At 50.1% G+C, this 25,195-nt stretch overlaps 1 protein-coding gene across 1 annotated transcript in view; it reads right to left on the bottom strand.

Moving 5' to 3' along the window:
- SEMA4B (semaphorin 4B) overlaps positions 1-24,968 on the bottom strand; it is a 34,262-nt gene extending 9,294 nt beyond the window's left edge. Inside the window, exons 1-10 of the mRNA XM_088139491.1 lie at positions 24,879-24,968; positions 23,545-24,196; positions 6,078-6,238; positions 5,348-5,410; positions 5,033-5,131; positions 4,250-4,361; positions 3,893-4,009; positions 2,577-2,725; positions 1,230-1,408; positions 893-1,043 (exon numbers count right to left, since the gene is read on the bottom strand). Coding sequence (XP_087995617.1) covers positions 893-1,043; positions 1,230-1,408; positions 2,577-2,725; positions 3,893-4,009; positions 4,250-4,361; positions 5,033-5,131; positions 5,348-5,410; positions 6,078-6,238; positions 23,545-24,196; positions 24,879-24,968 — 1,773 coding nt within the window. The remainder of the gene's footprint in view (positions 1-892; positions 1,044-1,229; positions 1,409-2,576; positions 2,726-3,892; positions 4,010-4,249; positions 4,362-5,032; positions 5,132-5,347; positions 5,411-6,077; positions 6,239-23,544; positions 24,197-24,878) is intronic.
- Positions 24,969-25,195: the final 227 nt, after the last annotated feature.

Below are 25,195 nucleotides of genomic sequence, written 5' to 3'. Positions count from 1 at the left end.
TTTTCAGTGTCATGGTCACTTTGAATGTACACACACACACACAGAGCACTCAGTGGTGTTCTGTTCAGATTTTGTCTAATAATCTAATCTAATCTAATCTAATCTAATCTAATCTAATCTAATCTAGACAGACGACAGAAACAGAATAAATGGAGTTGAATTATGAGAGACAGATTAGAATAGAATGCTTGAAAAAAGTAACAATGGCTTCATAGTGATGTCAAGCAAAGGGGTGGTGGGCTCCCTTTCACCAGATGTGTTCAAGCAGAGCCACCTGTCCTTGGACCCAGTGGCCAAAATGGGCCCTTGTAACTGTACCAGCTTCTTATTCTGAAAAGGCTGCAAAATGGGCTGCTGTCATGAAATCTGACACTATCCCAGAAGAAAAATGGGCAGATGGGCTACAGTAGCTGATACTCAGCAGGCAAATTACAATCCCATCATATTTTAGTTTGTCACTTCCAGGAAAAGTACGATAGACCAGACCAAGAAATCAACTCCAAAGGAAGGCTAAAACTACTTTATCGAGATGGGCTCTAACAACAGCATCTTGCCAGTCTGATTGCTCCGTGCCGCCTCCTCCTCCTCCTCCTCCTCCTCCTCCTCTTCGTTATGCTCCAGTGAATCAGGGAGGCCTCTGCCTGAGCGGCTTCAACATGTTATCTGGACGTTCTGGACTTAAAAATGCTTCACCCCCTTTTGCCTAGGCAACAGATTCTGCATATCTCCATCAAAGTCATCTTCTTGACTCTCTGCAAAGGTTTAGGGATCCTGGATACCCATAACTTCAACAGAATAGTGGGAGGAATAACCATGGCTGGGTAGGGATGAAGAGGGAGGGGATGAAGAGAGACCTACAAGCTTTAATCCCAAGACTGTGGAAGCTACTTACTGCTCCGGGGCGGGGTTCTGGCACAGGATGGATGTCTGTATACCACTGCTGCGTCTCCCGGTTGACCTCTTTGTAGAGGCCATTGAAGGCTTCCTTCACATCTGAGATGGAGAAGGCACATACCGCTGCAGTCCCAGGGCCTTTCCTATCCCTGACAGAGAGGCACAGGAGAGGCAGCATGGGCCATGGGATGCCCAGAGGAAAGGTGCCCTTTCCCACAATTCCCCTCTCCCTGAGACCTGCACATTGGGCCTTAATCATGATGTGCCTCTACTATGACCTTCACCCAGGCCACCCCTTTGTGGGTGTTTTGGGTGTCAATCTTCCCAAGGCTCACCACTGAGAGGTAAAGACCCCATAGAAGACCGTTTCTGGCCAGCGCTCGCCTGACGTCAACACAAACATGTCCTGAAGCACGTTGAAGGGGAAACCATCCTCTGGGTGGGAACATAGCAGCTGAGCCTTCAGAAAGGTTGTCCATCGACGCTGGAGTACCCGCTCTCCGCCTAAGTCGCCCTGGCAGGGAGGAGAGAGAGGAAGCAGGAGTGAGCAAGAACAGCAGGAGGAGGAGGAGGAGGAGGAGGAGGAGGAGGAGGAGGAGGAGGAGGAGGGTGGCAGCTGCCACAAAGTTTGCCAAGCCACGTTCCAACAATCCACTGCCAGGTTGAAAGGCAGCCACAGATTTTGTTTGAAAGAGCAGCAGCTCACTCGCTAAATCCAATCCTATCCCAGTCCTGCCTGGTGCTACTTTGGACTCCAGCTGAAGTCTCCTCATCCTGCTTGGCTGCCAAAAGATCCACCTTCCACAGCCTCTTCCTTTCCTCTGACGCAGAAATCAGCTACTGAACGCCGTCCTGGCCACGGCTCTCTGCCCCTCCGTCCTCGAGTCCCAGCCCATGGGAACCCAGCAAGCCTCCCTCCCTCATGCAGCCTGCTGAGGCCACATGAAACTTGGGCAGCCTACAAGCATGGCAGAGAGAGGAAGAGTGAACAGTAAAAGCTGCAGGCAGTATGACCGAGAGAGCTCAACAGAGAAAGGCAGGAGTGGATGTTTGTGCCAAGGAACCAGCTGCTCCTTTTCAGAAGAGAAAACATTCATCACGCTGGGTGAGGACTGAAAGGGTCTCTGAGTGATCCTGAGACCAGCTGGCTCAGTTGGCAGAGGGCGGGTTCTCCTTTCTGGAGACCCACCTCATCTGAAAGCCTACCAGGTCCCATCAGAAAAGGAAGATAAAATGAGTGCTCATGCAGATCTTTTCTGCAAGTCAATTCAGATGCCAGGAGCCTCGGCCAGGAGAAGGCTTTTATCTACAGCTGCACTTCCCTTGAAGTAGTTTTAGCAAAACGTCCTGCTAGAGCAATGGTCGCTTCCGATTGACCACACGCTGATTTTAAGAGAAATCCCCATTTTGGGGGAACCCCCCAGTCCTTAGATCACCTGGCAGTATCCTCAGAATGTGCTTTGAAAGGACTCGGTCCTTGTTATGGATGCTGGAGTTTAGTTCTCCCGAGAAAGGCACCCGGGAGATACAGGGGTGTTCTGGCTGCTTTTCTGCACTGAGAGCGGTTGCCAGTCGTTGCTGGTGCCCAGCCAGCTCAAGACACGTCAACCAGCTTGGCACTGCAGAGGCAGAGGCAAAAAGCAGCACAAACAGATTTCGGCTCACCCCCCCACACTCCTCACCTTGCACACGCGTGCAACACGGGACACAATGGTGTCTTCAAAGAAGTCGAATTCCTTGCCGGTTTCACTGAAGAAGAAGTAGATCTTGCCATCATCATCCTCCTGGGTGCTGCTCTCACGCAGGAAGGCCGAGCCCACAAAGAATGGCTCTGCAACGCAACAAAGAAGGCAGTACTGGGTCCTTCCTTTTCTCCACTTCCATTTAAGGCCCCCGGGCCCCAGAAATAAAGAAAAACCGGAGGAGGAGGAGGGAAGCTGTGCAGACAAAGCTGCCACCACCGCCACCGCCATCCCCCAAGGGGCTCTCCAGCCAGGGCTAACGGGAGGCCCTTCAGAGCAGCCCCGCGCCCCAGCCTCCGGGCTGGCAGAAAGAGGTAGTGGAGCCCTTCCCTTCCCTTTCCCCTTCCCCTCGCATCTACTTCTCCAGCGAAGAAGATTCCCCTCGGGAGATCTCCATCTGCATCTTCTTCCTGCTGAAAACAGACTTGGAAGCGTCCAGCCAGCAAGTTTTTCTCATAATATGCAGCAAGCAGTTTTTGCAAAGTGGTGTCTTTTGCATTAGCTACATTGGTAAATCAAAGGATGGACAGGTTGTGGGGAGGGGAGACCCACACCTCCCAATGCCAAAATTCAAAACTATAATTTAGCTATATTTTTAAAAATCTGGCTGCTTTTTAATTTCATTTTATTTATTTCATGTTTATATCTCATGTTTTAGAAAATTTTCTGGCAGGGTACTGAGGGCGGTAGAACATTATAACAATGACATAGTTAAAAACTAAACCTATGATTACAATAGCATTTATGGCAACCAGCAGTAACATGGACAGAGCAGCCACCCAAGAACTAAGAGACTGATCAGCCCCGATCCTGGTGCCTTCATGGACATGTCCGTGTTGTTTTCATGGCAACAGCCGAGAAGGCATTTATCGTTGGCTCCCTCCAGGACCCCACCTAGCCCACAGTCGGAGCTCCCTCCAAACACCAGCTGGTCCAACCTGGCTTGACATTTGGAGATCAGCCAAGGCCATCTTGAAGCTGCCACACACTGAGTAGCCCAAGAAGCAGAGATCACAGAATGCCACATCAGAGCAATCAGAGCCCAGACAGAATCCGCTGAAGTTACAGAAAGGCAAGTAGCAGCTGTTTCATGCCATCCAAAGAGCTCTCCGCCCTCTTCCGTCCTCCGGGACCAGTCCGCCGAGTGGCAGGGCCGTTCTCTCGGGTGCTTAGAGATGTGAACTCCCTGCCCCCCGCCCCCCTGCCCAGAGATGCTCCCAGTCGTCACCCTCCTCCTCCAGCCGCCCATCACACACCTTGCAACCAGTTGAGGGAACTTTCTGTCTTGATGGGTGGGCGGCTGCCAAGGCTGCGGAGGATGGTGGGCTCGTTGCCCTGAAACTTGCTTACAGTCCCTGTATACAGTTCGCCATCTGAGAGAAAGCAGCCATCCATCAGGGCCATGGGAAGCTTTCTGCATGTGCTATCTGGACCTGGTGCTTCCTCCCCACCAAGAGAGGGAAGAGAAGACCCCCTCCCAGTAGTGTCTGTGGTCTGCAAGCCCAGGGTGGATAATCCCCCACCCTCATGAGGCAGCAGCGCCTCTCCTTCCATCCACAAGAACCCAGGGCCCCTGTTTTTTCACCCCCCACCACAACCCCAGAGCTCCTTACCAACCATGATGGCTGTGGATCTGTACTCTGGGTCAAAGGGGCAGCGCCCCTTCCCGTCCTCCAGCAGGAGCTGCCCAGAAGGGTCCCGCTTCAGCTGGAAGTCTGGCAGGCTCTGCAGGAAGAGAGGACAATGCAGAGATTGACCAAGACTGGCTGGATCCCTCGCAGGAAAGGGGCAGGCCAGGGAAGGCTGGAGCCCTCCCACAAACCCCACATGGCCTGAGCTGGCTGGAGGAAGACACTGCAAACACAGCCTCTCAGAGCTCCTGAACAAGTATTTCTGTCTCGGGAAAGACCCTGGAATCAAATTCTAGCAGGGAGCCCACGCAGGGAGCAGGGGAGGTTGGGGAGCCAGGCAAACCCAGTAGAGTTGGGTACTCACCCTGCAGCAGGCAAGGGTTGCTGCCCAGAATGTGGCCTTGGGCTGGGTCTTCCCACCACTTTGGAAGAGGGCTTGACCCTGCGCAAGGCTGTCCAGGTCAGCTGTGAAAACCCTTGCAAGAAACTAATTTCAGCCTTGGGTTAAAAAATGTCTTATTTTGAAGGCCAATACCTTAAACTAGATTAAAGGCATACAACATTGGGGGGGCTCAGGACTCTACTTAGTTTGTGAACGTATGAAGGCAGGACCAGGATAACAAGGAAATCAGCTTTGGTTTAAGTTAGCCTGATTATTCTGTCACACTAAACATTCATCTGCAACTTTTGGAGGGCCTCAAGCTATGCCACACTGAGCAAAACAAGTCCGTGAAGAAGAACAACTCAGGCTGGGATGGTCCTCACAATGTAGGTGCAGGTGGGGCTGAAAGCGCTGGTCCCACAGGTGTATAGATGGGTGTCATTCAGCTGCAGCAGGACCTTGATGTAGTTGTGGCAGTCTCTCTGCAAAGCGAGGGAGCGGCTTTGGCTCAAGACCGGCCAAAGGAATGTTTCACCCCCAACCCAGCCAGCCCTCCAGAGCCTTCAACAGGTCTTGCTGGGTTTGTGCTCTGGCTGCCCTGGGGAGGCAATGCCCTGACGAATCCCAGCCACCCTGGTTAAGGGAGCACTGCTCTTCTCGCCAGAGCTTAGCTGGGGGGGCGGGCTGGCATTACCCACCTGAGGGTCCTTGCCCTTGAAGATGCACTGCTGCTTCTTTTCCTCCTCAGCATCCCAGGCCAGCTGCAGGACAGGAACAGATGTTGTCATCACACCGCTTCCTGTGGAGGCAATCCCTTGCCTGACCTCTTGAGGGGTCCGCTGCTCAACGGCCCTGCTGCTCTCTGCTCGTCCCTTGAGTCACTCACTGGTGCTTGCCTCAAACCTCACTCACCAAGCAACACCACTCATTGGCAAACCTGGCATCAGTCGATCATGCTTCAATTCCAGGTCTAGATACTTACTACGAAGGAAGCAGCCCCAAGACCAGCCAACACAAACCATCTTCTGATAAGGGGGAATGTGTATTACTTGCCTGCCGGCAGCAAACCCCTGACCAGGCCCTCTCCACCCCCACTCCTTCAAACGGTTCCCCCTTCAGAGATTATACGTTTCCTTCTCTAAGAGACAAAGTTTTCACGCTGCTGGATTTTGTCTCTAACACCAAATATGGCAACTGTGCAATGAGATGGCAGGCCAAGGGGATTCATACAGCTGGAGGGAGGGAGAGACGTCTGCACTGCTACCCACACTGCACAGCTGCTCCTTCATGCCAGTTCCAGCATGACGATCAATGAATGGTTGGCTTCCTTAGATGCTGCCAGCCAGGAATGCCACCCCAAAGCCCTTTTTCCTACCCTCTCTCCAGCGAGGAAGGTGAGCAAAGAGACCGTGGGTATTCTGAACTGACCTGCTGGTGCTGTGGCCCAGGAGAGAAGGCGCTTGTGTTGAGAGCAAGAAGCATCTCGCGGGCACCAACGTACAGGACCCTGCCATCTGGGCTCAGCATCATTGTTGTATAGTTGGTGATTCCAGGCATCTGAAAGTCGCTCCACAGCCTCCGGGGAGAATCTTGGGGTGCAAAAGTGGGAGGCAATAGGACAGATAACCCATGAGTGGATGCCATGCCCCATGCAGCCTTTCTGAGCATCCTAGGCTGCCAGCAACAGCAGAGCCTAAGGTACCCACATAGTTTGCTGGTCTATCGCTTGTGCATGTTTCCAGCTAACAGCAGGTAGCACTGCGTCCATTGCGATTTAAGTCTGTATGACATTCAGGGAAGCTGCTGCGCAAATCGCGCATCACATTCAGAGGTGGGCAAGCTAGGTACCGCAGACTACCTCCCCCCTGCAAACCTCAGGACTGCTCCCTTTTATTATGTTCCCAGTTTTTTCCCCCCAATCAGAAACATCCTGCCTTGCTGATTTGCACAGTCCTCCTAATTGGTGGGTATCAGCCACAGGAGGTTGGCTTGCCAGAGAGTCTCTAAAGTCCACATCCTGGCTCGCCTGTCAGCACACTTGGGGCACAATTGGCTATGCTCGTGGCCTACTGACCAAGCTGCGCCAAGGCTCTCCAGAACTGATGGGAACTGATGCCATTCAACAGGGAATGGCACAGGTGCAAGGGAGGCTGGCAACCAAATCCAGACCATGTCTATCTTCCTTGAAAGCATTATGTGAAACCTCTGCTAGGCCAAAGCCAGGATGGGCGGTGGAGGTCCATCCCTTTAGGCCCATCTGCTGGCAACCACGGCACAGGAAAGATTGCCACTCGGACTATAACAAGACAATGATGATAACAACAAATGGTGATGGGTGTGCATTAATGACATTTTTAAAAGTATACTGCGTGTCCGTGACACTAAGAGATAGGAGATGTATATAACAGATATGACTTAAGGTGCTCTGATCAAGTACATGGTTTTTTACATGTACACATGGCAAAGAATGGAATATAAATCTAAAAGCATGATTGACTTGATGGTTTATGATGGAAAACTGAGAGAATGAGTGAGGAACACAAGGGTGATGAGAAAGTGTAAGTCATGTATGAAAAGTGTTAGAAGTCAGATTACTCTTCCCATGGAGTGAAAGAAAGAGCGTGTGGCAGCTGCTTGGAGCACTGAGAAAAAATTACATTTCAGAGAATCACAGCCATGTGGTATTTCGCACGTGGGAAATATAAAAAAAGGAAGTTTGGTGGAATTATGAAATGCCAGAGACCGTGGATGAGGAAACAAGGTACATAAGAGAAGACTGCTGCAAAAATGATGAAATTAAGATGCTATAATAATATGCATAGAGAGAAAAAGACAAAGAAAGGAGTCAAAGAATAAGAATACATAAGACAAAAAGAGGCAGAGAAAGTGCAACTTTGAGGGGGGAAAAAGATTATTTTGGAAGTGGGTGAAGAGGGCTAAGAAGAAGCTACCCAAAGGATAAATGGCATTTTTAAAAAAGCGATAAAATGAGACAAAACTGAAGTGATATGAGAACTTTTGAGATTTATATAGGTAATAGCTGTTATTATTCCTTATACAAAGGGAGGGAGCAAGAATGAATGCAAAAACTACTGGGGAATTAGTTTGTTTAAGTGTGCCTAGGAAAGTATTGGGCAGAATTATAATTTTAGGGCATGAGAGGTGACCATAAGCAAAATTTGGGAGATGCAGTGTACCCTTGTATATTTGCTGATTTAGAATAGACTTGAGCTAGAGAGCGTTTTGCATGACTACAGAGTTGATAGATGGCTACTGAATGCAGTAAGAGCAGAATATGATGGAAGTAAAGCATGCATAAGAACCAATGGAATGCTTCAACACTGAGAAGACTTCAGGACAAGGATACCCGATGTCCTCTTGGATTTTTATTTGTGGATAAGTATAAGGAATACTTGCCGTGACTGTAGAGAGGTACTGGCTGGTACTTTCATATGCAGAGGATGCTGTGATGTTGGCTGAGAAGCCAAATGATCTGCACCAAATATTTCCCCAATTATATTAAGCAAGGGGGAGGATGCATCTGAATATTAATGTATCAAAGACCTATCTACAGTGGGGCAAAAAAGTATTTAGTCAGCCACCAATTGTGCAAGTTCTCCCACTTAAAAAGATGAGAGAGGCGTGTAATTTTCATCATTGTCAACTATGAGAGACAAAATGGGGAAAAAAATCCAGAAAATCACATTGTCTGATTTTTAAAGAATTTATTTGCAAATCATGGTGGAAAATAAGTATTTGGTCACCTACAAACAAGCAAGATGTCTGGCTCTCACAGACCTGTAACTACTTCTTTAAGAGGCTCCTCTGTCCTCCACTCGTTACCTGTAGTAATGGCACCTGTTTGACCTTGTTATCAGTATAAAAGACACCTGTCCACAACCTCAAACAGTCACACTCCAAACTCCACTATGGCCAAGACCAAAGAGCTGTCGAAGGACACCAGAAACAAAATTGTAGACCTGCACCAGGCTGGGAAGACTGAATCTGCAATAGGCAAGCAGCTTGGTGTGAAGAAATCAACTGTGGGAGCAATAATTAGAAAATGGAAGACATACAAGACCACTGATAATCTCCCTCGATCTGGGGCTCCATGCAAGATCTCACCCTGTGGGGTCAAAATGATCACAAGCACGGTGAACAAAAAATCCCAGAACCACACGGGGGGACCTAGTGAATGACCTGCAGAGAGCTGGGACCAAAGTAACAAAGGCTACCATCAGTAACACACTATGCTGCCAGGGACTCAAATCCTGCAGTGCCAGACGTGTCCCCCTGCTTAAGCCAGTACATGTCCGGGCCCGTCTGAAGTTTGCTAGAGAGCATTTGGATGATCCAGAAGAGGATTGGGAAAATGTCATATGGTCAGATGAAACCAAAGTAGAACGTTTTGGTCTAACCTCAACTCGTCGTGTTTGGAGGAGAGAGAATGCTGAGTTGCATCCAAAGAGCACCATCCCTACTGTGAAGCATGGGGGTGGAAACATCATGCTTTGGGGCTGTTTTTCTGCAAAGGGACCAGGACGACTGATCCGTGTAAAGGAAAGAATGAATGGGGCCATGTATCGTGAGATTTTGAGTGAACACCTCCTTCCATCAGCAAGGGCACTGAAGATGAAACGTGGCTGGGTCTTTCAGCATGACAATGATCCCAAACACACCGCCCGGGCAACGAAGGAGTGGCTTCGTAAGAAGCATTTCAAGGTCCTGGAGTGGCCTAGCCAGTCTCCAGATCTCAACCCCATGGAAAACCTTTGGAGGGAGTTGAAAGTCCGTGTTGCCCAGCGACAGCCCCAAAACATCACTGCTCTAGAGGAGATCTGCATGGAGGAATGGGCCAAAATACCAGCAACAGTGTGTGAAAACCTTGTGAAGACTTACAGAAAATTTTTGACCTCTGTCATTGCCAACAAAGGATATATAACAAAGTATTGAGATGAACTTTTGATATTGACCAAATACTTATTTTCCACCATGATTTGCAAATAAATTCTTTAAAAATCAGATAATGATTTTCTGGATTTTTTCCCCCATTTTGTCTCTCATAGTTGAGGTATACCTATGATGAAAATTACAGGCCTCTCTCATCTTTTTAAGTGGGAGAACTTGCACAATTGGTGGCTGACTAAATACTTTTTTGCCCCACTGTATATGGTTGAGAGCTGACATCGACATGATGGCACATAATCAATCAATCAAGTAGAAAAACCAGTTGGTTCCTGGGCAAACAGCCACTCTGTTTTACTGGGATTTAATTTCAGCCTGTTTCATCCTATCCAAAGCCTTTCGGCCTCCAGATGCCAGATTAGACTACCTACAGCATTTCCTACTTGGCCCACAGTAGAGGCATGTAATCAGGTATCATCTGCATATTAACGATACCTCTCCCTGAACTGATGATGACCTCTCCCCACAGTGATATAGATGTCAAATGCAATGGGAGAGAGCACCTAGCCCTGGCCACAGACTCAAACATTCCTTTCCCACTACTTAGCAAAAACCAGAAGCATTGCTGAACAGTCCCCCTAATCCTCATGATCAAAGGTACTGAAAGCTGCTGAGAAACCTAAGAGGACCAAGAGAGCGCCTACTCCATTCAGGATCCCTTGGAGAGAATCCACACAAGCAAATAATGTCACTTATGTTCCATATCTAAGTCTGGATCCTGACTGCACTGGATCCAGATAACCCATTTCCTCCAAAATCCTTGACAAATGCACCTTCTCAGAAGCTTTCACCCAAAACAGAAGATTGGAGACAGGGTGAAAGTTTTATTCATTTATTTCACCATGCTTCTAGATTACTCCAATCACATACTCAGGCTAGAAACAACAAAATACAAAGCATACAAAAACAAATCCATAAAATTACTTAGATAAGATTCAGGAGTAACTCAATCAACCCACCCACAGTTAAAGAGCAAACATCATTTTTGAGCCCAGAGCCTGTTTAAATAACCAAATCTTTACAGACTTTCTGACCACCAGAAGGAAAGGGTCCAATGTCTGGGCAAGTGCTAATCCAGAGGAGGAGGGAGATGATAGAGAAGATACATTTCCTGGCACCTGCTGATGGCAACACCTGCATGAAGTAATGCAGACAGACCCCACCCTAACTGATCTTATCCGAAGGTGGTCCCACAGATATCAAGGCCCTGAACTTGGGTTTTAAACAAACAGCACTCTGAAATGCACCCAGAAGCAACTGGCAACCAGTGCAGCTCCTGAAGCAGCAATGTTATGTGGGCACAACGAGGAGCATCCTTGGCACCCGAGACACTGCATTTTGGACCAGTTGTAGCCTCTGAACGCCCTTCAAGGGCAGCCTTCAATGTACAGCACATTGCAACAGCCCATTGAAGAAGTGAGTAACACGAGTGATGATGAGTCTGCATCTGTCTGGTTCCAGGAGGAGTTGTAGCAGGTATACCAGATGCTGTGCAAAGTCCCTCAAGGACATAGCTGCTACCTGCTGCTTCAGCCAAAGGTGTAAGTCTAGGGCTCTCTTTATGAGCCAGTTTGGTATGGGGGAGTGTCTAGAACAGGGTTTCTTAAACTTTCTTCTCTCAGGGCCCCTTCCCACTTTTAAAAATTGTGGAGGACTCCAAAAGAGCTTTTGTTTGTACGGGTTATATTTATCGAAATTTGTCATGTTAAACATTAAAATTAACACATTTTCTGCCGCTACCACTTCTCATGATTGTTTGTTGGAATTTTAATACTGTATTATTTTTCAACATAGGCTGGCAAATAATTGTGATTTCATGGGCCCCTGAGAGGATCCTGGGGGACCCCCAGGGGTCCTAGGGCCACACTTTAAGACACACTGGCCTAGAAGATATCTCTCTGGAACCGGATGGCTTACCCAGAGCCACTCTATCATGCTGCGACTGAGCCTCAACATGTCCCCTCCACCACCCAGACCTAAAGCCTCCATGTACCCACACAGCACTTCAACAGCCTGAGGTTGAAAGGTAAAGTTGTATATCAACAGGACACTGATGATACCTAACCCTGTGTCCAGGGATGACTTCACCCAGTGGCCTCATGTAGATGCTGAATAGGAGCAGGGAGAATGTTGAGCCCTGCGGCACCTCACAAATGAGGAACCTGGAGCTTCATCTCTCCTCCCATCACCATAACTGGATGCACACAAACCATATGAAGGGGAACTACTAAAAAACAATGCCCCCAACCCTGGGAGGCAGGACCGAAGGATACCACTGATGGTATAGAAAGTCACTGGGAGAACAAGCAGTATCAGAAAGGTCATACTCTCCCTACCCCAGTCCTGCCAGAGGTCATCACAACTACAATTGCTGCCATCCCCAGGTTTGTGCCCAAGTAAGCACAAGCCTTTTCAGGTGTGGGCCCACCACTGCCTCTCTTCTGGTAGATGGCAGCACCCTTTCACTCCAAGATGCATTAGTCATCACCCTAGCCCAGACCCACGTCTTCTCCCTGGAGACTTCTGTTCCTTAGTGGAAGGACATCCAGACTTTACAGGGCAGTGTCAGAAGCCTCACAGTCAATTAACCATTTTGCTACCTAGCTTACTTTGGTTCTGCCATTGTAGAAAAGCAGGCAGGGGGGGCGGGGAGATGACTACAGGAACAACCGTTAAGCGCAGATGGACCGTTATCTGTCTCTCAGGAATGCCCAAGGTCGTACCAGCGTGAGACCAGGAGAGACCCAGGGAAAGACACAAGAAGGATTGTGGGATGGAAGGGGAAGGGGGGGTGCGGAGAGAACAGTGGTTAAGTAGAGTTTACCACACGGGCTTTTTAGTTTTGGCAATCCTTTGCAGACTGTGTACTACTTCTCAATAAATGATTCTTACTTTGAACTTATCTGAGGGTCAAGAGGAGTCACATTTGTTGGGGACTGAGCATTCCAGTTCACCACAGACAGCACAGGAGACTGTCTGCTTCCTTGGGCCTCGCAGGAGGAAACCCGTCCCAGATAACCTGGGAAGACGAAAACTAAGTCACCTCCCCTGGCCTGGGCTAACTTGGATCTAATTCTGAGTAGATCTGAGGGATGTTTACTATTATTTATGGATTTGATTTGATTTAGTTTGTCCTCCAGATGCTTCACCAACTGCCCAACTTGTGCTCTTGCCACTCATCTTAGGGTCTGGATTGCTTTAGGAAGAGCCGCCGGGTGGCAATATGTTTGGTTGGATGCCAGCCTCACGAGACAGACTGGAGCAGGTCAGGAAACTGATTTCACAGAAAGACTAGAACTCTCCTTTATTGAGATAGGCTCTAGTAACAGAATCTTGCAAGCCTGCCTGAATTTTCCCTTCCCTCCGTCTTATGCTCCAGTTAGTCTGAGTCCTGCCTGCCTTGCTGGGTTTAAGGAGGAAGAAAGAAGAAGAAACTCAGAGCAATCATAAGTAGGATCCTCTGGCAAGAGAAGCTAATGTGGAAAAGAGCTGAAAACAGGCGGAAGTTCTGGAAGAAAGAGATACTAAAAGCACAACTGCAACAATTCCATCAATAAAAAAAATAGAGGCAACGGAAGGCACCATCGTGGTTACACAATAAGTTTAGTGAAGGTAGGAAAATAAAAAATGGCACCTACAAAAAGATGGCTGAGCCCCCACGGAGAGAAAGGGAAGGAACTGGGCACATGGCGCCTTGGCAAAGACAACTGAACAGGGACGGGGCAGGACAGTGCTTTCCACGTTCCCAAAGGATGCCATCTCCCGCAAGACCTTGTCTCTCTTCTCAGAACGGAGGTTGTAGAGCAATGGACTTAAGGTACAGAAGGTGGGTTCCAACTGACTGTCCAAAAAACCTTCCCAATGACCGATTACCCAAAGAGGCGACAGGGTCCCCTTCAACGGAGGTATCCAAGGAAGGCTAGAGAGCCAGTTCTTGGGGGTGCTTTAGTCGGACTTTAGCACTGAGGACTCTTCCTCACTGTCCCAGTACAGTCCCCACAGCCCACCTTCACGCAAACGAGATCAGACAGCAAAGCCGCCCTCACACATTTTCACATGGGTGAGATTCAGGGCAGAGAGTTGATGGATTTCCTGCCGTTCTTTCTCACAAACACACACACATTATCTGTGGTGGGAAAACCAACCACCCATCCGTCTCTTGAACATGTGGTGGAACAAGTTTGGAGATTCAGATTTTATTATTTATTTAGACTTAATTTTTATTATCTGTTGTGTGTTTCTTGCGATAGGATTATTGATCTCCCAGGAGAGCAATAGCCTTATGAAGTTACTTCACAGGCACTATAATGCAGAGGTCATCTGGGCAGGAATCCAGAGAGAGATTATTCTGTCAGTGAAACAGAAGATCAATCACCTACATCAAACAAAGCTCCTTCCAAAAATCTGCCTGAATGATGGATTAGAAGAGCTGGTCAGAAGTCCAAAGCAGAGGGCTCTTGGAGCTCTTTCTTTTTTCCCTCCTGAAGCCGATTTCCTCTGTGAATTATAGTGTTGGAGGGGACCACAAGGATCATCTGGTCCAAAGTGCAGAAAAACCATTTAAACTATCCCTGAGTAGCGGCTGTCCAGCCTCTTCTTAAATAGCTCCAGAGATGGAGAACCCGTGATTTCCACAGATAAACTCTTTCACTGCAGTAGAGATCTTTCCTCCTCACCTTTACATGACATCTAGGCAGCTGCAATGTGCACCCATCATTTCTGGTCCTAGTTTCTGAGACCGCGGATGGCATTCTTCTCTGGAGCTTCCCTTTGTATACCTGAACACAATTATCAGGTCTCCCTTTCAGAATGAACATCTAGCTCCTCCAGCTCGTCCTCACAGGGCATGTCCTCAAGTCCCGCATCTTCTTTGCTGCCCTATCTTTTTGGAAATGCACAGAGAACCAGGCACGTATTCTTTCCAGTAGCGAGTAGAGAGGAATAAGGACTTCACGGGTCTTTGGTAGGCTGCTTCTTCTAGTATAGCCAAGAATAATTTTGCTCAAGGAAGAGTCTCTTTTCTTCCCACCCCCACTGCACGTGTGTGTGTTACGCACTTTCCCTATTTTGGGATCTCTCCAGATATACAGATACCCCCCCCCCCAAAACCAGGATTCCTGGCTGAGAGTATTGCCCTCCTGGGACTTCCATATTCCAGGAGGAAAGAGACGGTGTGTCAGGTCGTTCTTGCAGCCAGAGTCCAACGGCCGTGAGCGCAGCTGGATGCAAGAGCCTGAATGTCCCCACCCCTTGATTCCGTAAGCAGCAGCTACAGATGAAAACCACCCCAGCTAACTTTGGAAATACTTTGGAATTATTAGACAAAAAGAAATAAGGTCTAGACAGACGACCTAAAATTCTGTGAGCATTTGAGCTAGTGTAAATGCGATTAAGATGAACTGAATAGAACCGCAGTTTTGTCCTACTTTTATGCCCTCACCTGAGCCAAAGGCAGCCCTTGCCCAGGCACCTGCTTGCCCCACTGCGGGACCCGCGTGGCAGAACAGCTGGGCTCCGAGCGGAGGGTGGGCTGCACGGTCTGCTGTCCCTCCTCCTCCTCTAGGACGGCCTGGCTCTCCAGGACGGGGGGCAGCAGGAAAGGTCTGTAACAGGGAGGCCGGGACCAGGCCTCCGACGGGCCACTTCAGGCCTGGGCCTAGAACTCACCATGCAAGCCCCCTGCTGCAGAGCTGAGCAAGGCAGGAGCAGCTGTGGGCCGGGCTGGGCCGGGCCTGCGTGCGAAGGCTGCCCGCCTCGCGGCCTGGCTCCACCAGCCGCAGGATGCTGCCCCTGCTCGTGCGGAGCCCCAAGGCCCCCTGGCAAATGAACCAGGGCAGTGGGGCTGTAGCTCCCTGGCATTCGAAATAACGGGGGGAGGGGCAGACTCCTTCGGCAACATGGTGGCTCTGAAGCCTGGCCGAGGCCTCCACCAGCGGGACTTCAGCACTGCCCCCGGCAGGTGCAGCCCAGCCCTCTGACCTCAGCTGACCTGCTGCTCCGCGAATACTGCTCGGTGGTGGAACCTGTTTGGGCTGTCTGAGGCGAGTCTGTGCCTGATTCAGGGCTTGGACGGGCTCCAGCCTGCTGCTGCTCCAGGGAGGCCCTGGCACGCCAAGGCTGGGAGCCTCTCCCAGCGCTGGGTGGCAAAGCCCAGGCCCAGGAAGGCAGGGGCACAGCCCCATTTCTGGGAGCGCCCTGCTGCCAGCCAGATTCCCACAGAACGGGACCTCTCTCCTGACCTCCTGCAGGGGCTGCCTTGGCAGCCGTTTAATGTTTAACAGGGGCACGGAACAAGGCTGGGCACAAACGGTGGCCTTCACTGCCCTCCACTGTCCCCATGAGAAACTGGCAGTCTCTGCCTGGCAGCCACCCTGGTTCAGCCACAAGGCAAACATTTGTACCAGGAGCAAGACCAAAGAAGAACTGCTAGCCAGATCCCAGAATCCCCCAAAATAGCAAGAGTCTGCCTGAACACTGGATAGTTAAAGTCAAATTAATTATTATCATAAATTATTGGGGCCGTAGAGCAAAAGTTCACTCTGCAAAGACACTGCAGCTGAATTGGCTTATCTCCACTGACCACAGATGGCTCCACCAGTCTCCTTCGCTACTGGAAGGAAAGTAGCCCGGGGGCTGTCAGAGGATGAGGCATCTGAGGGCTTGCAATGCTGCAGAAAAAGGAATGGGAGCACTGGTATGTGCATACTAGATTTCAGGAAGCTTAGAAAAGTGTTTCCACAGGGAGAAATCCTTTAGGCAAAGTAAGGATGGTTGGGAACTGCCAAAAAATAAGACCCTGAAACTCACCACTCACCCTTCCAATGAGAAACACCTTGGGAACGGTCGTGGATGTCTAGGGAGCTTCAGCTGAGCTAAGAATTAAGAGTTAAATGGGGGTGTGATGGCCAGGCAGTTAATAACTGCAGGAAGCTGCAGAGGCTAAAACACCAAAGGCTGGCTAAGAGCAACTGAAAGGGCCTTTCTGGGGTTCGGCCAGGAGTAAAGGGGAGGTGCAAGGAGAAGATGGAGGAAGATAAGGAGAGGACAGAGCTCAACTTCTGCTTCCCCACAAAAGGTGCTGTGCTCAAACAGACTTAAGGAGAATAAGTGACAAAAGGACCAACCTGAAGTAAGTAAAGAAATGGCTAGGAATAACCTGTTCCAGCCTTGAACAAGTTCAAGTCCCCGGGGCCAGATCAATTGTGGGCCCCTTCTGGGGTCTTTGGGAAATCACTGAGGATGGGCATGGTGCCAGAGGAGTGGAGAAGGAAAATAGGGATTGTGTCTTCCAAAAGGGGAAAGTAAAGGACTTGAGTAATTAAAGACCAAGCAGCTTGACAGTGATACCAGACAAAACTCTGGAACAGGTTATTAAGCAGTCGGCTTGTGAGCCTTTAGAACAGAAAGCATTGCTTGGCAGGAGTCAGCAACAATAAGTAAGGCCAACTCAATCTTTTTGGCACAGTGACCAGTTTAGTTGCCCATGTGAATGCCACAGACATAGTGCACCTTGACTTAAGCAAAGCTTTCCAGTCTCTCAAGAGATCCCAGGTGAGCACATGGGAAAACATGGGCTGGACTATACTACCATGAGATGGGTACAAAGTTGGTTGGGCAATTGTAGTGAACGAGGATCTGTCAAGGCTCCACATTAAGCTGGAAGGAAGTGTTGAGTGGTGTACCACAGAGCCCCATTCTAGGCTCTTTGTGGCTCAACGCATTTATAAAGGACTTGGACGAGGGGCTGGAAAATATGATAATGACATTTGCAATGACACAAAGGAGATAGCAAACATTTTAGAAGACAGATCAAGACTGAGAGAATTCTAACAAAGTGGAACAATGGCCAGAAAGTAGCAAAATGAATTTCAACAGAGACAAATAAAAATGGGGATAATAGGGATATAATCTACCTTGATTTCAGCACTGCTTTTGACAAGGTTCCACAGGTTATTCTCACAGACAAGCTGATTTGGGTGGCACCACAGTAAGGTGGGTCTACAATGGGCTCGCTAACTGTACTCAGAGGGCTGTATGTCGACCTGGGGAGGCAGAACGAATGGGGTCCTGCAGGGATTAGTTTTGGTATTATTCAACACAACTATTCATGACCTGGATTATCTGCTGCTTATCAAATTTGCAATTTACACAAAATTGAGACATCTGGCCCACACCCAGCACAACGTGACAAGACTGCAATCTAATGTTGGAAGATCAGGTTAAGAGGAACAAGACATCTTGTAATGGTGAGAAATGTTTAGTTTATTAAGTTTAGGGAGAAAAAAATGTAGGGTATACAGTAGTGGCTGAATAGTGTAGTGGTTAGAGTGCCGTCCTTTGATGCGGGAGACCAGGCTTCGAATCCCAGCTGGTACCTACCTTACCACTAAGGGTCCTTGGTCAAAGATCCCCTAACACTTCACCTGCATACTTCAGATATGAGAGTGACACAAACTAAGAGAGTCATGCTGGCTTAGACATTACCCGGATTAACCAGGTCCATGCCAGATGTTGGAGAACCAGAACAACCTGACAATAAGTGGGCTACTGGAACAAACCATACACGGATGAGACAAGAGAACCTGTCTTGTATTTAAAACTTCTTTCACTAAGGAGTGAAGGAAACTCACCTGGTGCTGTAAAACGTGTCAGTCCAAAGGTTCCTAATAGCTTGAAAAGCAGTTAGCAAGCAATTTCCAAAAGCAATCAGAAAATGAAGTATGCAAACTCAGTGTCCTTTTGAAGGTGCTGACTGTGGGTTGAGCAAGATGGTTTTTCCTTTTCTCCCAGAGTTCTAAACCCATTGGAGACGGCTGTCTTGTGGTCTCCTCATGAGGCACAACTGTCTGGAGCACTTGTGGGCAATCTCAAGTCCTCTCCTTCTCCAGAGAGGAATTATGAAGAGCCAGTCTACTGACCGGCTCTTCATTCTGCTGCAGTTGTCAGCTCTTCTTTTCACAGAGCCATCTTCAGTTCACCATTTCTTCCCTGGAAGTCCCAGCTGTTAGAAGGGTTAACACAGTTCTGGGCTGCATCAGAAGAAGCAGCAGGTTAGAGAGGGTTCAGCAGAGGGCAATAGAGATGATACAGGGTCTTGAGGACATGGCCTATGAGAATCTGGGATGTTCAGTTGGAAAAAAGAAGACCAAGGGTCTTCTATGAGAAATCTCTGGTTCTATGACTATAGGGTGATGAGGGGACCATACCAGGCAGCAGGACCTGCAAAAAGCATCTGAGTGTCTTGATGGATCACAAGCAGAACATGAGCCAACAATGTGATGCAACATGATGCAGTCTACAAAACAAGCCATCACAATTCCAGGCTGCTTCAACAGAAGTATAGCATTAAGATCAAGATCACGTTCGTCTCTATTCTGGATTCTCTCTATTCTCTATTCTGGATTGGTCAGACCACACCTAGAAGTGCAAAGCACTGTCTTTCAGCACCACTGAAATGTTGTGGCATGATTGAGGGCTACAATTTATTAAAAAGGAACAGACTTAGTTATAGAAGGAAATAGAGCCCTAGATGGTCATTGTTATGCTGTTGGGGGAACTGCATCTTTGGACAGACAAGGAGAGGGCAAGAGAGAAATTAACTACAGTAATTTAAACAAATTCAAGTCTCCAGGACTGGCTTGTTTATATACCAGGTTACTGAAGGAACTAGCAGAGGTGATCACCAAACCCTGCCGTGTAGTCTTTGAAAACTCATGGAGGACTGGTCAGGTCCCAAATGATGAGAAGAGAGAAAATGTCAACCTCATTTTCAAAAGTGGGGAGAAAGACAACCTGAGAAACTACAAACCTGCCACCTTGATGTCTATCTTGGCAAGATCTTCAAACAGATTATCAAGCATCATGTCTGTGGGCACTTGGATGTGGGCACAATTAACAGGAGCCAGCATGGATTTCCCACAAACAAATTGTGCCAGACTAACTTTTCCTCCCTCTTTGACAGATTTATAGCTTAATAGATCAGAGGAATGATGTAGATGTAGGGTATCTGGGCCTCACTAAAGCATTTCACAGCCTTGATGATATTCTCCTTCATAACATGGTAAAATATGGGTTAGATGATACCTCTCTTAGATGGAGTCACAGCTAAATGACCATACCCAAAAAGTGCTCATTAATGCTCCACTTCAGTGGAGGAAAGTACAGAGTGAAGGGCCACAATGCTCAGTGCTGTACAACATTTTTATCGATGATACGGATGAGGGAGTTGACGTATAGGTAATCCTTGCTTAACGACCCTGGGACTGGAATTTCTGTTGCTAAATGAAGCAGTCATTAGGCAAAACATCATGTGACTGCACCACTTAGCAACAGCAGTTCTGGTAGCCCTGGTTGCACTCGTTAGGCGAAGACCTCACACTTCTGCTCAGCGCAAACTGCTGGCTCCATCTTGCTGCCCCCTTCCTGACAAGGTCTAGCAAGCTTCCTTCAGCAGTTGAGGCTCCGCTACCCTGCCGCGCTCACCTCCCTTCCACTCCCCTCACCCGCCTATCTCCCCCCATCGCTGTCCTTTTGGCCACCCTGCACTCTATTGCCACCACCCACAGCTGACCTTCGCCATCCTCTTCCTCCCGCTGCTGACAAGACGTGCCCAGCCAAGGCAGCTGCTGGCCCTTCACGACGCCTCCGTGAGGCCTCCGTTGCAAAGGAATTGTGGAGGCCTTGCAAAGGGCCAGCAGCTGCCTTGGCTGGGCATGTCTCGTCAACAGTGGAAGGAAGAAGACGGTGAAGGTCAGCTGGGGCCAGCAGGGGTAGGTGGCGGCGGCAGGGTGCAGAGCAGCCAAAAGGGCAGAGATGGGGGAGAGATAAGCGAGGGAGTTAAAGTGCATGCTGTGGTTATAAATGTGGGCAGGCTTCCAAGCACCCAAATTTTGATTACGTGACCATGGGGGTGCTGCAACAGCTGTAACTTTGAGAACCAGTGGTAAGTACAATTTGTTCAGCGTCATCATAACTTTGAAAGGTCGCTGAATGAATGGTCATTAAGCGGGAACCATCAGTATTAAGTTTGCAGATGAGACAAAGCTGGAAGGGCGACTAATAATTCAGATGAGAAACAGAATATTCAAAAAGATCTAGGCAGGTTTGAGCAGTGGGCTGAAATGAATAGGATGGAACTGAACAGGGAGAAATGTGAAGTTCTACTTCTGGGTTGGAACAATGAAAGGCAAAAAGGAGAGGATGGGGAGACCTGGTTTGGCAGTAACAAATGTGAAAGGAACCTGGTATTCTTGTTAATCATGAGTCAGCAGCGCCATCTTAGAGCGCACTAGTGGAAGCCCAGAATCCAGATCATGGGAAGAGATTGTTCCTCTCCACATGGAGTTCAGTTCTGGGCACCATCGTTCAAAAAGGACAGTGACAAATCGGAGCAAGTTCAGAAGATGTCTACCAAGGCAGCGTGGGCTCTGGAAGATACAGAAGATGGGCAGAATCTATTCAGTTGTCCCAGAAACAGGACAAGACACAGTGGGTCTCTAACTGCAAAAGAAGCATCAAGGACAACTTCCCAAAGGTAACTGCTCTACCACAATGGAACAGGCTGCCTTGGGAGTTGGCAGAGTCTCCTTTGCTGGAAGCGTTTGAAAAGAGGCTGGGTAAGCATCAGTCAGGGCACTGCAGCAGAGGATGCCTGTCCTGGGCAGAGGGCTGGACTAGACGGGACTAGAGACCAGGGAGATGGCCTTGAAGCAAATATTTAGCATCCATTATTTGCAAGATGGTTACTATAGTATACCCAGAAGTATAGTTCCCATCTTCCTGTGGAATCAGTTTCCCGATCCAGTCTACTTCAGAGGGCTGACGCTAAGGTACTTTCCAATCCTTAGACTGTATAATTGTATGAATGCCAGGGCAGGGACAATCCTCATCTTTTGAGCAACAAGGGTATGTATGTGTTGCCATTACAGCACACTTCATGAAAGTGAGGAGCAGCTACAAAGAATTCTTCAGAGAAGCAGTGAACTGTCTTCACTGTGAAATACTGTGTCTGAGGTCTCCTTGGATCATGCAAATTGCCCGTGGTGTGACATGGGCAAGCACTCACTTGAAGCTGCAATCGCTGAAAGACAAGCCAGCTCCCACTGGCCCTGCCCTTCCATCCCAGAAGGGAACAAACTTCTCCCAACCGAAACATCCGCCTGCGATTAAAGAACAGGTAGCCATCCTGAGGCCCACGGAGTTAAGAGCGTCCCAGTCCCAACCAGCAGGTCAGAACCCCCTCTAGGAGAACACTTTGCTTCACTTCTGGTTCTGTTAGCGCGCACTTTGCTGCATGATGACGCAGGGTGTAGTAAAGGAAATGCTTCATGTCAACGTTTCCAGAAAAGGAGGCAGAGAATCTGTAGCAAGCCAAGCCAACACACGGCTCATTCTTCTTGGCCCTGGCGGACAGTCCAAGTGCACAAGAAATGAGAAAAACAACCTGGAAGCTGCTCGGTCTTCAAGGAATGTTTAAACATGTCTTGTCATTGCCACTGAGCATTTTGTGACATTAGTACTGAAAAACATTACCTCCTTTGGGAACATGTACAGCCTTGGAACTACTGCAGTTCTACGTGATTACATTATAACTTTTTGCTTTGAAGCATATTTATCTGGAACACACTTACTGCTAGAAATATCGAGTTTCTCTTGAATAAAACAATACTCATAAATCTGCTGAAAAGTATTTAATGCCAGTTCATTAGAAAAAGAAAGCCTGGCAGCTTTGTAGTTCTACCCTCTTTTTTCATGGGATAAAAGCTGTCTACAATGTTGTACTTTTAGCTGTTTTTCTCACTTAAATGTTGTTCTGCCTTGTTCTTGTAGTTACATGCCCACTCAATTTAGGCTGCATATTAAAAAGGCACTCTGTGTATGCTCTAATAATTCATTGCTGAGGCAAAGCAGAGCTAAAGAAAGATGACTCCCACCTGGCTCTTTGAGTAGGGAAAGGACTGGCACCCGGAGGGCCAAGCTAGTGTTAAAGGACTGGCACCCAGAGTGAAAGAGCTGCTCCCACCATGCAGAGCCCTCTCGCCAGCCAAGCAGGTTGGGACAGGCCCTGCTGCCCCAGACAAGCCTGGGAGAGGGAGGGCGACTGCAGCTCTGCCCAGGTGTGCAGCCCAACTGAGGCTTCTGCTGCTTAGGGGACAGCTGCGTGTGTGTGCAAGGAGCAGGAAGACCCTTGGCCTCTGAACTGTCGTGTCTGTCTTTTTGTAAACCTGTGGTGATGCCCTCATGGAAAAAGATGCATTTTCAGAGCCTCCCTTGCAGCCATGACAAGGGCACTTTGAGATGCCTTGGCCCTTGGATTTTGGTCGTGGGAAGGGAAAGGGAGGAGAGGATGGTTGATCAACGCTTTAGGGTTTGGGCCAATTCAGGGTTAACACCTGTATGCATGGAATGGGAGTCTGGGCAGATACACTGGGATCAGCAGGTTCCTCTCTCCGGACAGGGACAGGCTTTAATGGTGAGCTTTTGCTACCCTTGCCCATCCTAAAATGGCAGACAACTGAGCCAAGTCACGGGGCGCGGGGGGGTCACGAAGGGCGCAGCGCTAAGAAGCGGAAAAGGCCCAGCGGGCTGGTCCGCGGGGCCGAACTTCACCGCTGGGGGGGCCCAATACGCCGAACCCGGTTGCCGAATTAGCCCGCACTGCCCAGCCCATAAACGAACAATCGGCCGCCGCGTCTGCGCAGCACGCTGGCCAGAGCGAAACTCACCCGGCGCAGCGGTCGGGCTAGCTCAGCCGCTCGTTCTCGCCCTGGCTCGGGTGAGGGCCGCGACTCCGCCCCGCGCGCCCATCCCTCTCCCGCGGCCCTTCCACCCCGCCACGCGCTCGGCCGCCCCGGGCCGGACGCTGCCCGCCGCCCCCGCGCGCCCGCTGGACAAGCTCGCCACGGCGCTCCCTGCCCGCCCGCCCGCCTACCGTAGCTCAGGCTCAGGCGCGGCACCACCTCCTCGGACGCGGCCAAGGGCACGAGCGCCTGCAGCAGCAGCAGCGGCAGCAGCGCCGGCGCCGGCCCCAGTGCCGGAGAGCCGGGCCCCATGGCGCGGGACGCCCCGGCAGGCAGCGAGGTCCGGGCGCGCGGCGCGGCACTCCGGTGGCTTCGCGAGCGCAGGGCGAGGGCGGCAGCTGGCGTTGCCAAACTCGCCCGCTGTTCCCCACCCTCGCCGGGGCGGGCGTGGCGACGCCTCCGCCTCCAGGGCGTGGCAGGCAGGCCTGTACCTGAGCAGGAGCCGCCGCGCCGCGCCGCGCCCCGGGGCAAGGCTCGGGGGAGGAGGGTCCGCGCTGCGGCTCCGGCGGAGCTTTCGGGGGCCTCGCGCGGCACCTGCCGTCGGTCGCGCGGGTTCCTGGCCGGGAGCGGCGCGCGCCAGCCCCGGCGAGGCTGCTCCCGGTCCTTGGGCGCGCCCGCTGGGTGGGCCGGAGCAGAATCCTGGAGGTCCCGCGAGGTCGGGAGTCCCCGTCGCAGAGCGCAGTTCGCCTCCTCGAGGTTCACCGCTTGCTCGCCCGTGAGCGACGGCGTAGAAGCCGGTGGCGGCGAGGCGCAGGTGAGGCTGCTGCGGGAGCCCTCCTGACCCTGGGACAGGCGATTGTGGAGCTCCGAAAAGTTTGGCTCTTTTTATTGTCTTTGAATTCGTCTTCCGGTCGGCCACGATTTATTTCTTTCTATTTTCGATTAGGAATTGTTTCTTTTCAATTGGAGAGCCAGTCTAGTGGTGAAGGCACCAGGCTAGAGACCAGGAGGCGCTGAGTTCTAGTCCCACCTGAGGCAGGAAAGTCGGCTGGGTGGCTCTGGGCCTGTCCCTCTCTCTCAGCCCGGGCGACAAGCCAGTTGGTCAATTCCTGTCACAATCAATCGGTCGATTCAAAAAAAGTGGATCCTGCACCTGCTGAAAATGCCAGGAAGAAGGGGAAAAAATTGTTTCTTTTCAATTGTAAGCCTCCTAGAGCTGCCGAGGAGTCAGGAATTAAGTAAATAAGTCATCATCTGACTGCTTTCTTTGCAGAAATGCTGCCTAAACATGTCACTGCTGTGAGCCAAGTCAGGAGCAGGCGCTGGGAGTGGGGGTGGCAGCGCTTAGACTCTAGTGCCTACGGCCCACTGCAAGTGCCCACTCCTGAAGCCAAGCCAGGCAACTTTCAACTTTGGCCCATTTTGGCTGAGTCATGCCTTCCTGCCCCCCACCCCCCGCTGGATCTGATGCCCTGCTGCTGCCTGGCAAAGACCACGAAGGGTCACTGCCCAAGCGAGTCCAGACCTGCTTTGGTCTTTCCTGTGCTAGCCTCCTCAGGTCTGTCTCCAGCTGCCCTTGGACTTCTTCCAGCTGAAGAGGGAGCCAGGAATCCATTGGGCATCAGGCATCAGCCGGCCAGGTGTGACTAAGAGGCTGCTGGGCCCCCGAGGCCCTGCCTCCCCCCTCCTTGCACCACAGCTGCAACTCAGAAGGGGGCTCCCTTGGCCAGCCCCTAGGAGTATAGCTGCATCATCGCCTGGTTGGCTCGTTCCCAGTGGGGTGGGCTACAAGCCACCCACTAGGGCCTGAGGAGACTGAGAGCTGCTTCAGGAGCAGGATTG

This window comes from Python bivittatus, unplaced genomic scaffold (genome assembly GCF_059951505.1).
Source record: "Python bivittatus isolate LINGU-HERP-01145 unplaced genomic scaffold, Pbiv_v1 ctg000210_np1212, whole genome shotgun sequence".
NCBI classification, from domain to species: Eukaryota; Metazoa; Chordata; class Lepidosauria; order Squamata; family Pythonidae; genus Python; species Python bivittatus.
Note: the sequence above shows the minus strand (reverse complement) of the source record. Positions and strands in the feature narration are given on the sequence as shown.